This window comes from Cryptosporidium andersoni, assembly GCF_001865355.1.
Source record: "Cryptosporidium andersoni isolate 30847 chromosome Unknown contig_1, whole genome shotgun sequence".
Lineage (NCBI taxonomy): Eukaryota > Apicomplexa > Conoidasida > Eucoccidiorida > Cryptosporidiidae > Cryptosporidium > Cryptosporidium andersoni.
In genome coordinates this window covers 303,745-317,745 of record NW_027122907.1, presented here as the reverse complement: position 1 = coordinate 317,745, position 14,001 = coordinate 303,745, and the positions used below count along the sequence as shown (strand labels likewise).

Genomic DNA, 14,001 nt, shown 5'->3' with positions numbered 1-14,001 from the left:
GAATATAAGAAGTTAGAACAAACTTCGATTCAACTCACTTTAGAAAGAGTTGGGCTCTTATTGGGAAACCGGAATCACTAGAACTAAATATTGACACAAATACAAATTTATAGCTAGATAATACCTATATAGACAAGTTAATGCTTAGAACTTGGAAATATGAAGGTATCTGGGTAAAATTCGAGCTTTCCCCAAAATCTTAATATTGATTATCCAATACTTAGCAATTACCATAAATAAGCCCCTCCACAAATCCAATTTAGTGTGAAATCCGCTAATTCACACTTTTTAGTTAAATAAACCAGTTTGTAGATATAAGAACTTATTCTCTCTAGTTTGAAAGTGGTAATTGTGTATATAGTACACCAAACCAGAAGTCTGTTCCTGTTGATTAGGTTGGTCATCAAATAAGTGAATTAAAGTACTATTGAACCTGAGATCCCTAATAATAGCGATTAATAGCATACTCACAGTTATGCATCTTTAGTTTACTACTTTTATTATCTTGAAAAGAAAGTACATTAACGCTGGAACTTGATTCTTTTGTCTACTGACCCTCCATCTGAGCTTTCTCTTTCTCATATCGTTTTTTATCAGCATCTGCTTGCTTTTGGAAAGGAGCCTTTTCTGATTCGTTCATTGCTCTCCACTCCTCGCCTAATATCTTGGCTACTTCAGCCACTTGAGACCTCAAACTTGGATTCTCAGCGGTAATTGCAGGCCTTCTGTGATTTGCATAAAACATAAATGCTGTCATCGCCCTCTTAGGCTTGTTTTTCTTGGCTTCCTTCTTGGAAACTTTATTCATCTTCTTAGTTATTAGTGACTTTGGAGCCATTGTCTATAGTACAAATAAATGCGAATACTTTCCAATGATTCTTAAATTTTGCTAAGAATATAACTTAAATGTTTACATTTATCTACGATACTTACCCCTTACTATAGCTTATTAAAATGGATAACTATTCTTTGTTTTTAATAGCTCGCAAATTAATAGAAAAATAAAATAACTGTAATTTATTTCCCAAGATGATACCCCACATTAGTCTACTAGACCCATTATTAGCCACATGCAATATTTGGCGGCACATATAAAGCGCTATATGCATGAATATAGTTAAGCATAATGAGGGTACCAGACTGTTTATAGTATAAATTAGGGTTGATACTTAATACCGGCTTATCTATATACATGCATGCAATGCAATACATAAAATATATTTTGTTTGCGTGATTGAAAATTATTTTTGAACTTCAAAATATAGACATCACTTAATAGATTATTTGATATTGGGCTCAAAATGATTGGTAAAGCTACTACATTACTTCTTGGACTTATTCTTGTAGCACCTATAGCCCAAATTCAGGCACTAAGACCTAGTGCCTCGAGTGTAAATAATTATATATCATCATTTATGCAACATCATTCTACAATTCAACAAATGGTGCAGGAACTGACCTCACAAATAGCAGATGAAAACCCAGCAAGTGTTGGGGTATCTGCAGAAACAGCACCTTCAACTGTAAGACATGGGAGGGATACCATTACGCTTACTATTGGATATGGGCCATTGGCAAGTACAGGAGAAATGTTGCCATTTTTTGGGAATACTGGTCCAAAAGTACCTATAATTATAACATCCCCACAACCAATAATGGATATTGAAGAGCTTACAGCCTCCTATCAGAGAGAATCAAAAACCCCAGGTAGTGCAGCTTTTATTGATAGGGAGGCACTAGCTCAAGGTATTTCAAATCCAAAAGTGACACTAGACCAGGTAGGAGCTACACTTAAAAGTACTCTACAAAGTGCTGCCTTATTTGCGGCTGATGCAAGGAATATTGCTAGCTTAATTGAAGAATAATTAGAACTTGTAAATAGTCCTTATGAGCTCGACTCAAAGTATTACAAAATTCCATTTGTTTATAGTGACATCTATTTAAATACACAATAAAGTGTTGTAAACGTATATATTTAAATAAAATAAAGAGTATTTCCTAAATTACTAAATTCTTATTTTTATATCTTAAAACAGGGACAGTTATCAATTCCACTTTTATTTGACGCTGTATGTGGGGTTTATTGCATGAGTTATATGCTAATGCCGGTACAGAGGGCATGTGCTACATGCAGCAGAGTGAAATTTGATGGGAACTCAGAAAGTAAAAATTTCCGAGTAGAGATCTATACATAATACATTTACTAGTTGGAATTTCAGTATTATTGATAAATATCCTTATAATAATAGTGTCTTTCTGGATTATGAGGAAACTTGGTGGGATACTCTTGTTATTTGGGATTGCAACAGTACTTGAAAATCTCAATGTTGCTAAAGGAAATACAAAAATTCAAAATTTAGTGGAGCTTAGAAAATCTATTTTGGACCATGAAAAGGAATTAAATTATTTGCATGGAATTACATCTAATCTTGTTGGAGAAACTGGAGATGCTTTAAAATCCAGTAAAAAAATGCCAGTATTTGCTGAAATAGGGACAAGTCCTAGTGCAGGCATACCCTCTACTTCTATAAAGATGACAATGAAATTCCCAAATACAGCCCCTGTTCATGTTAGCAACAATAAAATACGTGAAGAGATTGATCATATGTCTAAAGGTGAAGGTCAGGTGGTACCAAATATAAATCCAATACCTTTAGTTGTCATTCGTCCAGATGCCTTAACAAATATGATAGCATCTCTATCTGCATCTGTTCATCAGAGAAAGAAAATAGAAGGTAAGCTCTTTACACCTTTATAATATTACAAGATAAAATAACGAAATTTCTTCAGGTAAAAGAGTTGATATTTTAGAAAAGCTGTTGGATCATATTGAGGATAAAGATGCATTTAAAAAAGTCGTAAAAAGGTCCATAAACTCTCTTGAATCCGAACTTGCATTCTTCTTAGCTGACAAGTCAATTGCGCAAAGAAAATCGTAAGTTTATATTAAGTTACTTATACAAAGGAAAAGTAATACAAACTTTTTTACAGATCAAATACTGTTTGAAATAATTGAGTATATAATATTAATTAAATTCATTGCATCTACAAAAGAAAGTATTTACTTCTTAGACACCAAATCTAATATCACCTTGTTTTGGAAATATTCATCTGATGTATAAACAGCAACAATTACTCTATCGAATAGTTTTAAGGTTTCAGTTGGATCTTCATTATTAACAAGCTGGGGCACTGAAAGATCATATTTAAATTTGTCAGTGTCAAGATTAACAGAGCCTAAAAAGAAGCAAGTGGTTTATCAAATATTAAATAATTTATGTAGGTAACTTACCCTCAAATCCAAAATCAGGAACAAAAACAAGAATGAAATTATTTCTAACCTGCATGATCATAGCCTCTACAATTTGCTTTCCATGTTGCTTACAATAAAGGTATATGAAAAGTTTAGATGAATCTCTTCCAGCAAGTTGGGCATTTCTCATACTTTTATTTAGTCTTTGAGTGAGCTTTAACATCTAAGAAAACAAGAAAATTAATAAATATATAAATGGAATGGTAGAGAATACGAAACAGAAGTTCTATTTAAAACTGATTTAATCACTCAATACAAAAGAATTATATAATATGTAAAACCTTTAGTATGAGTAGAAATATAGGCCTTTATAACAAAATCTCCCGATTAAAATATCAGCAATGTAATTATTTAGTATATTAAACTTACCTTATCTTTATTGCCAATATCTTCATTCAACTTTGAAAACCCAAGCGAAGCTTCAAGGAGTCTGTGAACAATAATATCAGCATATCTTCTTATAGGTGAAGTGAAATGAGTATAAATATTTTCAGCAAGACCATAGTGATACGTCCCCTCACTTGATTTACAGGTTGTAAAGTATACAGCTTGATTCATCGTGCGAGTTGTAAGAATTCTAATCAACTTATTAACCATAGGATCTTTTTGAAAATTAGGATCATCTTTAATATTATTTAAGCTTTCTGCTAGCTCACCAGAAGTTTTATACTTAAAATTGTGAATACCAGCCTTTGCTATTACTTGTGCAAGTTTATCAAGCTGGTCATACTTAGGTTCTGGATGCTTTCTTAATAAAGCACAGCTAGGGAAATGTTTTAGTGTAAATTCTGCAACCGTAATATTTGCTAGAAGCATGAACTCCTCAACCATTGAGTTTGTGTTTAAATACTGATACATATTTACTGACTTAATATTTGGTATTTTAGAAGTTTCATCACAATTTCCAGCACTAGTGTTATCGATTTCTGTTGATGTATTTATATCACTTTGTTTTACTGTCCTAGCTTCCTCAAGATCTATTTTAACTTCAGATGAAGCTAATTCAAGAGCACCACGGTCAATTCTTCTTTTACGTAATATTTTAGACAGATTTAGCAGTCTTCGAAGTGCAACTGCCTCATTTGAGTTATTACTAAGATTATCAATAATTGATTGGGCTTCTCCATATGTATATGAATGCTTTGAGTTTATGATCGTTTTCTCAAAGTTTGATCTTCTTATTTTGCATAACCCATTTATTTCCCAAATACAAGTAAAAGCTAAACGATCTTTATTTGAAACTAAAGAACAAATATCAGTTGTTAACTCTCCAGGGAGCATATCTATACGACGGTTAACCAGATAGCAAGTAGTACACCGTCTACTAGCCTCTTCATCAATCGCAGTATTCGGTTTCACAAAGTGAGTAACATCTGCAATATGAACAGCTACACGATACCAGACATCATCATTTGGTGCTAACTTTCCATTAGCATCATCACCCTCAATAAGTTCGATACTAAGAGCATCATCGATATCTTTGCAGCCAGGAGGATCTACAGAAAATACAAGTTTATTTCTCCAATCTGATCTCCCAGAAAAATCGGATTCACGAAGTTCCCACTCCTTATTAGTTCCATAATTTGGTAAACATCTCAAAACTTTGTTTGGAAATTCTTCTGAGGGTATATTTCTACAATGTAAAATGACTGAAGTTTCAGCTTCCAAATCTCCTGCTCTTCCTAAAGTACTTACCCAATGCCCTGAAGGATAGAATGAAGATCTATCCCATTCATCAATAACAACTACAAGTCGTTGATAATCAAGTAATGAGGACATCTTAGTATGTATGCGAATCCTTGGAATTTTAGGATCAATTGGGATGAAAATTCTGTGCTGCCTAGCTGAAGAATTGTGGCATATACTATAACGATTATCATCAGTATTTAATGGTAGTAAAGTACCACAATATTCTTTCCAATTTCGCCTTAAAATACCAACAACTTTACCAGTATAATGATCCCTTGCTGTGCTAGAGTTTTTCTTGCTATCTACTAAACTTCCTAAATGTAGTGAATCCAATTCTATATCTAATTCAGTATCACCAATACAGTCCTCTTCTGCAAGTAAAATCCCTCCCGTAACTGGAATTTCAGTTGTTGACTCAGATTCACACTCTAGAGCATCTTGAGACTTTATCAAAAAAAGGTTCATTGATCTGTTTTCGACATTATCATTCTCTTCAATCTTTACGACAACATAATCTCCATCAATACAACGATTTAAATTTATATATCCAGAAATTTCTATACTAATTGTCCTATAATTAAATTCCAATCTGGTAGAATTAATTGACAATTCTGATTGTGTTGAAGGTACTTCAACTTCAACATATCCTTTAGATCTACTAACAAATCTAATAATCCCTTTAAAATATTCACCTTTATTTATACCTTCTATTATCTCTTCTTCACTCAAATGAGAAGGGTATATATATTCCGATAATTCCGAATTACTTTTTATAACCCCATCAACTTCTTGGAAGCTAGGAATTGACAATTTTTCACCAGCTAATGGAAATATTGAAGACACTAGCTCAGAGAAAGAATAAGGACTCAAAACTTTACAAGTATCTACATTACCAAAATGGCTTAAAAACAACTCAAACCACTTTTCATCCTCACATAAAAGGTAAAGTTTTGTATCCTGAGCTGAAGCTTCTTTAAAATGCTTTAGATACCATTCTATAGTTTTAATTAAACTTCTTGCTGTTTTCTCAATGCCAAAATACTCAATACTTAAAGTTTCTACAAAAAGAGAATCTGGGAATGCAATATACTGACGTTCATGCTTTTCACTGGTATTCACAGGATTTTTTAAATATTCCTCATTATTTAAAGAATTCATCACATCTATATTATCAATATTTATTTCCATACCTTCCATAACTTTCTCACTTTCATCCTTGAATACCACACAATTTAAACCTGTGTTAGTACTCCTTACAAGATTTTTTAATGTATTTAACAAGGGTCTGTTGATAATACCTACATTCTCAAGTACTGAATATGTTAGAACTACACTTGTTAAGGATTCATCCTGAAGAAAAAAGTCAGGGTGCTTTAGCAAGGTATCTGAAAATGGAAATACCACATATGAAGGACCACATATGTCCTCCTTATCTAAATTTAAATAGCACAGTTTACACCCAAACAAGCCACAATTCATTTTATACCTGTAATAAAGTTCACGAACAATCTTCCTAACTTTCCCTCGTCTAGTTTTTTTTATAAAACTAGAAATATATGTATTCTCAACCCCATCTTCAACACTATAAAGACTCAAATCTGTTGGCATTTGCAATAATAAATTTGACTATATAAAAAACCTGTAGAGTTAATAATACAAGGCAAGAACAGGATGTCAACGCAAGCTTAGCTTGGAATCTTAAGGATCAAATTTTTAAAATTAAAGTCAAGCTTGTCATTCTAAAACTTAGCGCGCGCGGTCAAATTGTGATAAGGTCTCAATTAAAATTTCACTACAGCCATAACATTAAAGTTTCTATAATTAAAAATCAGCTTATGGGAGGGCAACCGAACTTCGACTGGGCAGGACTTTTGAGATGGTCTTCTCAATATATAGGTAAGTCGACTCCTATATATATATATATATATATTGGAGCTTATAAATTTACTGAATTACTAACTACTTTATTCTCTATCATTTACTTTTAGATGGGACTGATTCAGCTAACTCGATATCACGTTTAGATCCAGAAAGGTTTGAATTTTTACAAAAGGCAATAAAAGAGGCTATGAAAAATACTATAGATCCCAATCAGGTGATGATTGAAGCAAGAAATAAGATAACCTTAAATGCTAATGGTAAGATTTTAGTATAGCTATTTTTAATATTAAAAATATCTATATATCAATATAATAATATTTATGGAATATAACTGGCAAATTGTGAAATTATGTTAAATTTTTCTTATTCAGATGAGGCCGTTGCATTATCTGCACTAGTAGCGATAGATCATTGTGTTGATATCCCAGACTGTGCAAGGAATCTGGTGAAATTAGGCTTAGTAGAACCTCTTTTAAGCTGTCTTTCAATGAGTGATGAAATAAAATCATTATCACTTCATATTATGTCAAAGAGTATGCAAAATAATTTACCTATTCAAGAGGGCTTTTCCAACTATGGAGCTCTATCTATAATAAGGAGACAAATATATATTGATGACCATGAACTAATACAATCAAGAGCTTTAGCAGCTTTAGCAGCTCTTCTGCGTCATAATCATGATATGGAGATAGCCTTTTTATCTGATAATGGACTATATGATATTAGTAAATTATTATTATCGGAACACTTAAAAGTTCGTGAGAAAGCTCTCTCATTATTAAAACACTTTATACTTAAAAATTTAATAACCTCAAAAGATATACTATATGTTAATAATGGTCAGATCATTGGTACTATTATGAAGCTAGTTGATGATAATTCTAATGGCATATTAAATATACAATATAGCGAAATTCTTTCTGAGACATTTTTGCAGGTAATTAACTGTTGCAAGCTCGATTTATCAGAAAAACTAATGGATGAAGTTTTGAAGTGCATACGACGCAGACAAAGTTTTCTAGCAGATTATGCAAAAATATATCCGGAAGATGACACTTCACCAGAAGTTAATTTCCTAAAGGAATATGAGGAAATATTAGGAAGGAGTGCTTAAAATCTAGAAAAAAATATTTATTGCACTTCCTCAATACACTTTATTTTAGATAACAGTTTATATTAGTATGTAAATATGTACTAGACTACTTCTCTTTTCACTAGCTTGTAAAGAGTTAATTAAATAAAACAACCCTAACGGACTTGTCCAGTTAACCCCCAATTAAGGCGCTCGGATTCTGTCTCATTTGACTTATTACTGAGGAAGAAGGGTAGATAAGAACTTGGAAAATAAGAGTGCTAAGCTACTCTCAAAGTTATAGATAGTGAATGTATAGGTCTGAGACGGAAATTTAAGACTAATACGTGTGGAATGTCTGAACTGAAGAATTGGGAAGATACTCTAGATGAGAGTGAAGAATGTGAAGGAAGTATTGAAAATATATCAAATGAACTAAGAAACAACTTGAAATTGCATAGTAATGATGAATCTCAACAGGAGATAAGATCTGTAATTGAAAAAGAGCATAATATTGATCATGAAATATTAAATAATGAGGTAACATCTTTAACTACAAAAGGTCAAAACACAATATCTAATAAGTCACCAATATCTTCAACATTACTAGAACCAGATTCTAGACCACATATGAATATTGTATTTATTGGCCATGTAGATGCAGGAAAGTCAACAACATGTGGTAACATATTGTATACATGTGGCTTAGTTGATCAAAGAACAATGGAGAAGTATGAAAGGGAGGCGAGGGAGAAGAATCGTGAATCTTGGTTTTTAGCATTTATAATGGATACTAATGAAGAAGAAAGAAATAAGGGAAAGACAGTTGAAGTTGGTAGAGCTCAATTTAGTTTAGAAAATAGAAGATTCACAATATTAGATGCACCTGGTCACAAAAGTTTTGTCCCAAATATGATATCTGGTGCTAGTCAGGCAGATATTGGTGTATTAATTATTTCTGCAAGGAAAGGTGAATTTGAAACAGGATTTGAACGTGGTGGACAAACTAGAGAACATGCAATGCTAGCTAAAACACTTGGAGTTAATCAGTTGATTGTTGCAATCAATAAGATGGATGATCCAACTTGTCAATGGGATGAAACACGATACAAGGATATACAGAAAAAACTTACTCCATATTTAAAAATATGTGGGTATAATCCAAATAAAGATATTTTTTTTGTCCCAATATCTGGACAATTGGGACAGAATCTAAAATATCATGTCTCAGATCAATCTAATACGAAATATTACGAACCTAAAGCTTTTTGGTATAGTACAGATCAACCTACGCTTTTTGATATTATGGACAAGATTATATCAGTTCCAGATAGAGGTATTAATTCATCTGGGATACCTATTGATCCTGAAGTAGTTAGAATTCCACTATTAGATGGATATAGGGATAATGGTGTTATTGCAATGGGAAAAATTGAATTAGGTATTATAAATTGTGGAGATAGTTTAGTTGTCATGCCTAATAAAGTTAAAGTTAAAATTCAGAGTATATGGTTGGGTGAAGATACTGAAGAATATAGTTGGTCAGGTCCAGGAGAAAATGTACGTTTGAAACTTGTTAGTATCGATGAAGATTCGTTGAATAAGGGATTTGTTTTATGCTCACCAAGTAGTCTCTGTCCTGTTGTTACGAAATTTAAAGCTCAAATATTACTTGTTGAATTGCTAGAACAACGTCCTATCTTAACTAGTGGATATCAATGTATTATTCATGCTCATACTTGTTGTGATGAAGTCTCTATAGATGAGTTACTTGAAGCTGTAGAATTATCAACAAAAAAGAAAAGAATTAAACCAGCATTTGTTAAATCTCAATATATGCTTATTTGCACAGTAATTCTTACAAACCCACTTTGTCTTGAGGAATTTACAAAATGTCCTCAAATGGGGAGATTTACTTTAAGAGATGAAGGAAAAACAATTGCTGTAGGTAAAATTTTAGAAATCTTGGAAACTATTTAGAATTAGTAGAATTCTCAACTTAATATAGGTTATCTAATAAAATTAAAATTTTGTATTATTGGGATTTATATTTAATAGATAATATAATGGTATTTAAATGCACTATTATTAATTACAACTTCTTAATATTTATTTTATATATTTACTTTTCAAATATTGACTCTTGTTACTAATTCACGTTTTGCCTTAATAAATGACTTAATATCATCCTCTGCATCTTGTTGTACTGCAAGATACAATTGCTGAGTCTTCTGTTCATAACTGTTATGTTTATTTTCAATTATAGATAAGTTATCAATTAAATTATGATATAATACTACTTGCTTCCCAATAGCATATGTAACAGTCTGTTTAAATAATTCAATATCTTCTTTATTATTACCCCAATCAGAAAATAGAGACACTTTATTGATCTCTAGACGATTATGATCATTCTCCCATAATTTTAATTGTGTCTCTACACTTATTGGAATTATACTTGTGCCATCAGTAATATGCCTCTTCAAAATTATAGGATGGGCATTACTTATAAAAAAACGCAATATTTGATAAGCTTTCACACCCATAGAGTATGCTGATAATAAACCACGGCGTGTTAGTACACCACATATAATATTTGGCCCACGTACCTTAACTTGGCATAAATGTCTCAAAATTTTTGCTTGTAAAGGAGATGCAGTATAACAATAAACACGAAAATTACTTTGTACAATTATACCTGCCTCCAAATTTGAAATTCCAGATGAAAATAAATTTGATTCTATGCTATAAGAAATTTTTAGATCTATATAGTTACTAGTATTATTTAATTCCACATTTTTATTATTTTTATTATTATTTATTATAGATTCTGAATATTTCTCTGTTAAATATTCATCATTATATGGATCTTTATCTTCATTATCCTGATTATAATAAAAGTGTGATGGTAATAATATTGAATTACCAGTTTCATTATTATCAATTTCTTCATTATCTACAATCTTATTTAAAGATGCAACTACTTTTAATGCAGGATATAAAGTTTGTAATTGATAACCATCATGTCCTAGTAATAATGTATAAGGAGTTGTATATATTAAATAAGTTTGTGAATGATTTAAATCAGTAGGAAGATTAAATGAATGATCATCTTTTGAATATATTGTATCATCAAAATAAATCAAACCAAGATCATATGCAAAATATAAGAATCTACTTAATAGATTGTTATTGTTACATACTAATATTGGTTGACCAACTTTAGAGTTAGATAGTCGGAAAATTAAACTAATTACATCAACCAAGTCCTTATCTAACGATATTTGTTTATTATTTTCTTGATTATTATTACTATTTCCCATTAATTTTATAAATTCATTTAGTAATGTCAATAATTGATTACATGTATCACATAATAACCAACAAAAAGCTTTTGGTACTAATTTCTGTTCAAATATTTTGTCCATTTGACCCTTTAAACATTCTTCATTATTTTGAAGTTTTTTACCTGATTTTCTTAATTTATTTCTTTTTGTTATATATGGTTGATATTCATCATCACTTATGTTGTTCAAATATTCAAAATCTTCAATTGATCCATTATCTTTTGTATCTATTAATATCTGCTCATCTTCACCTTCAAAACCATCATATAATTCACTTTGTGTAACTATTGACACTGGGGAAATAATTGAGCTAGTTTCTTCTGATCTTTTTAATTGATTGGAGTTTGAAACATCTTGGACTTTTACCTTTACTGTATCTTTACAATTATCTTTTTCATAAGTTGGATATGTTATTAATCCCATATTTAATAATATATCTATTATATCTTTAGAAATAATTCTATATTGTCTTGATAAACTTGAAAAATCATAAAAATTATTTCCATATGAATATCCACTTACTTCTACAATCATGTTTAAGATGTTATTCCATTTATATCTAACAAATTGTGTTAGTAATGTACGTCTTACTTTCTTACCTTCATTTGATATATTCAAATGTGAATTTAATATCTGGTTATCATTTAGTCCATTTATTAAATAATTGTATAAACTCTTTTGAAATTCAGTATTTAAGCTGTATTGTATTGAAATATTACTTCCAATAGTATTTGTTGATTCATTATTATTTAAAGTATTACTACTATTATTAAATTTTAATATATTGGCTTTAATTACTTTAAGTAATCTTAGATGTTTCAAAGCTGCAAATAATTCATCTTGTTTCGAAGGTAAGACCCATAATTGCATTGCTTTTTCACCTAACATATTAAGATTTGGGTTAGTTCCTATCATAGCTAATCTTATTGTTACTTGTTGCTCTAATTCTGTTAATGAAGAATATAATTCAATAACACAAGATTGATTACTGAATAAGATTGATACACTTGAGTCTGTTAACGATGAAATGTATTCCATCAAATTCCATGATGTAAAAGATGATTCTGCAGATATAGAAGAATGTGTCGCAATCTTATTATTGGTTAAACCTATATGTGGGGATCTAAAAATACCATCTTCTTTGGCTATTATATTAGGCATCGGTTATTTTTAATATTAATAGAATTTACAATAAGAATGATATTACAATACTAAGTGTATAGTTTGAATCCCGCTCCAATACAAGTTCAATAAATGACGAATAAAGTCATTTAGAAACCTAAATATAGTAAAGAAAATAAGTCATTAGATAATTTATATAAAGATATATTTAGATTACTTATTTATTTTTTATTGGGCTAAATATATTTAATATTCAATATATACATAGATTTTTTTGATTTTCTAATATTTTTTATTATTTATAATCTCTTTTTGTAAAGCTAATTCTACTTTTTTAGAAATATATCTTCTTTATATATCTTTATAAATAATCCATTGGTTTTGTGTACTTTACTATAAATATGAGAGTAGACCTGTTTAGTAAATAAGTTTTTAATTGAATTAATTGACAACAATATATAGATTTTCTTAACTGATACATAATACTATATTATATATATTTACTTTATGTAGTCTAGTTCATTTTCTTTGAATAATAATGTCATGATTTTATGAAATATTTGTCTTATCATTGTAAAAAAAACTCAACTAGGATATATCTTCAAAGATTCTGATAATGAATAATAGATTATTTTCAAAAAGATTAATTTTAATATAATAATCTAGTTTACTGTAATAATTAGTTAGATTATAATTAATAGTTGCTTACATTTTATAAATAATTTATTATCATAAGAATATTAATTTAATACCAAATATAAAAGTACAAATGTGAATGTTAATATACCAAGAAAATCAGATATTGAAAACTTTTTAATAGGACCAAATATTGCAGAATTTAGTAATTTATATACTTAATATCTTATATTAAAAAAAGTTTTTGTACTAAAAAAGTGATAAGTAGTTAGTAGTTCATGAATTTTTATGTTGCTTGCAGAGTATACCACTTAAAAATTTTCATCGAAATTTAAATTAGTTTCATTATAGAAATATACTTTTTTTTAGTGTATTTACTATATTAAATATTTTCTTTGCAGAATTGACTATTAGTTATATAGCTGATATTTGATATTTTGATAATTTAAAAATTTGAATATTATTTTTAAAATGAAATTTTTGTTGACTTTATTTTGGTGATGTTAAGGATTTTGAGTCATAAAACCAATAATATTTTGCAATTATATAGGAATTTTCAAATATAAGCAATTTATATTTAAATTGTAAATATTATAATAAAATTTTAATTGATTATTATAAAATATCAGATCATACCATTGAAATATCACAATGATTGACTAGCTTATTTTTACTTATTTACTAGAACAATAAATTTGACTGAATCTTTAAAATATTAAAAAAAGTTTTTTCCATTCTTTTTGATCATTAAATTCCAATTATAGAAAATATTAAAATTTCTGATACTTATATAATTCAATAAAGATAACTCAGATAATATATTTAAGTAATTTAAGTATTAAGTATTAGAATCTTTTAAATATAGATTTTAATTCCATTATAAATAAAATATTCATAAGATAAGAATATCAAATATATGTTCAATATTTAAACTTGTTTAT

The 14,001-nt window shown here is 29.4% G+C and overlaps 7 protein-coding genes across 7 annotated transcripts; 4 read left to right on the top strand and 3 right to left on the bottom strand.

The window, feature by feature from the left end:
* Positions 1-547: 547 nt before the first annotated feature.
* cand_032910 (HMG box family protein) lies at positions 548-838 on the bottom strand (the record flags this gene model as incomplete). Its single annotated transcript, XM_067213517.1, has 1 exon — positions 548-838. One exon carries the CDS (start codon positions 836-838, stop codon positions 548-550), a length of 291 nt encoding a protein of 96 aa, XP_067066768.1.
* A 463-nt stretch (positions 839-1,301) lies between these two features.
* cand_032900 (uncharacterized protein) lies at positions 1,302-1,865 on the top strand (the record flags this gene model as incomplete). The annotated part of the gene is made up of 1 exon (XM_067213516.1): positions 1,302-1,865. The coding sequence occupies one exon, from the start codon at positions 1,302-1,304 to the stop codon at positions 1,863-1,865; it is 564 nt and encodes a 187-aa protein (XP_067066767.1).
* Positions 1,866-2,263: 398 nt separating this feature from the next.
* Positions 2,264-2,939, top strand: cand_032890 (uncharacterized protein; the record flags this gene model as incomplete). The annotated part of the gene is made up of 2 exons (XM_067213515.1): positions 2,264-2,735; positions 2,791-2,939. The coding sequence occupies 2 exons, from the start codon at positions 2,264-2,266 to the stop codon at positions 2,937-2,939; spliced, it is 621 nt and encodes a 206-aa protein (XP_067066766.1).
* A 122-nt stretch (positions 2,940-3,061) lies between these two features.
* Positions 3,062-6,610, bottom strand: cand_032880 (exosome complex exonuclease RRP44; the record flags this gene model as incomplete). Its single annotated transcript, XM_067213514.1, has 3 exons — positions 3,062-3,237; positions 3,293-3,476; positions 3,683-6,610. The coding sequence occupies 3 exons, from the start codon at positions 6,608-6,610 to the stop codon at positions 3,062-3,064; spliced, it is 3,288 nt and encodes a 1,095-aa protein (XP_067066765.1).
* Positions 6,611-6,837: 227 nt separating this feature from the next.
* Positions 6,838-7,997, top strand: cand_032870 (uncharacterized protein; the record flags this gene model as incomplete). Its single annotated transcript, XM_067213513.1, has 3 exons — positions 6,838-6,898; positions 6,991-7,140; positions 7,255-7,997. The coding sequence occupies 3 exons, from the start codon at positions 6,838-6,840 to the stop codon at positions 7,995-7,997; spliced, it is 954 nt and encodes a 317-aa protein (XP_067066764.1).
* Positions 7,998-8,309: 312 nt separating this feature from the next.
* Positions 8,310-9,935, top strand: cand_032860 (elongation factor TU C-terminal domain-containing protein; the record flags this gene model as incomplete). The annotated part of the gene is made up of 1 exon (XM_067213512.1): positions 8,310-9,935. One exon carries the CDS (start codon positions 8,310-8,312, stop codon positions 9,933-9,935), a length of 1,626 nt encoding a protein of 541 aa, XP_067066763.1.
* A 149-nt stretch (positions 9,936-10,084) lies between these two features.
* On the bottom strand, positions 10,085-12,463 carry cand_032850 (uncharacterized protein; the record flags this gene model as incomplete). Its single annotated transcript, XM_067213511.1, has 1 exon — positions 10,085-12,463. One exon carries the CDS (start codon positions 12,461-12,463, stop codon positions 10,085-10,087), a length of 2,379 nt encoding a protein of 792 aa, XP_067066762.1.
* Between the last annotated feature and the right edge of the window lie 1,538 nt (positions 12,464-14,001).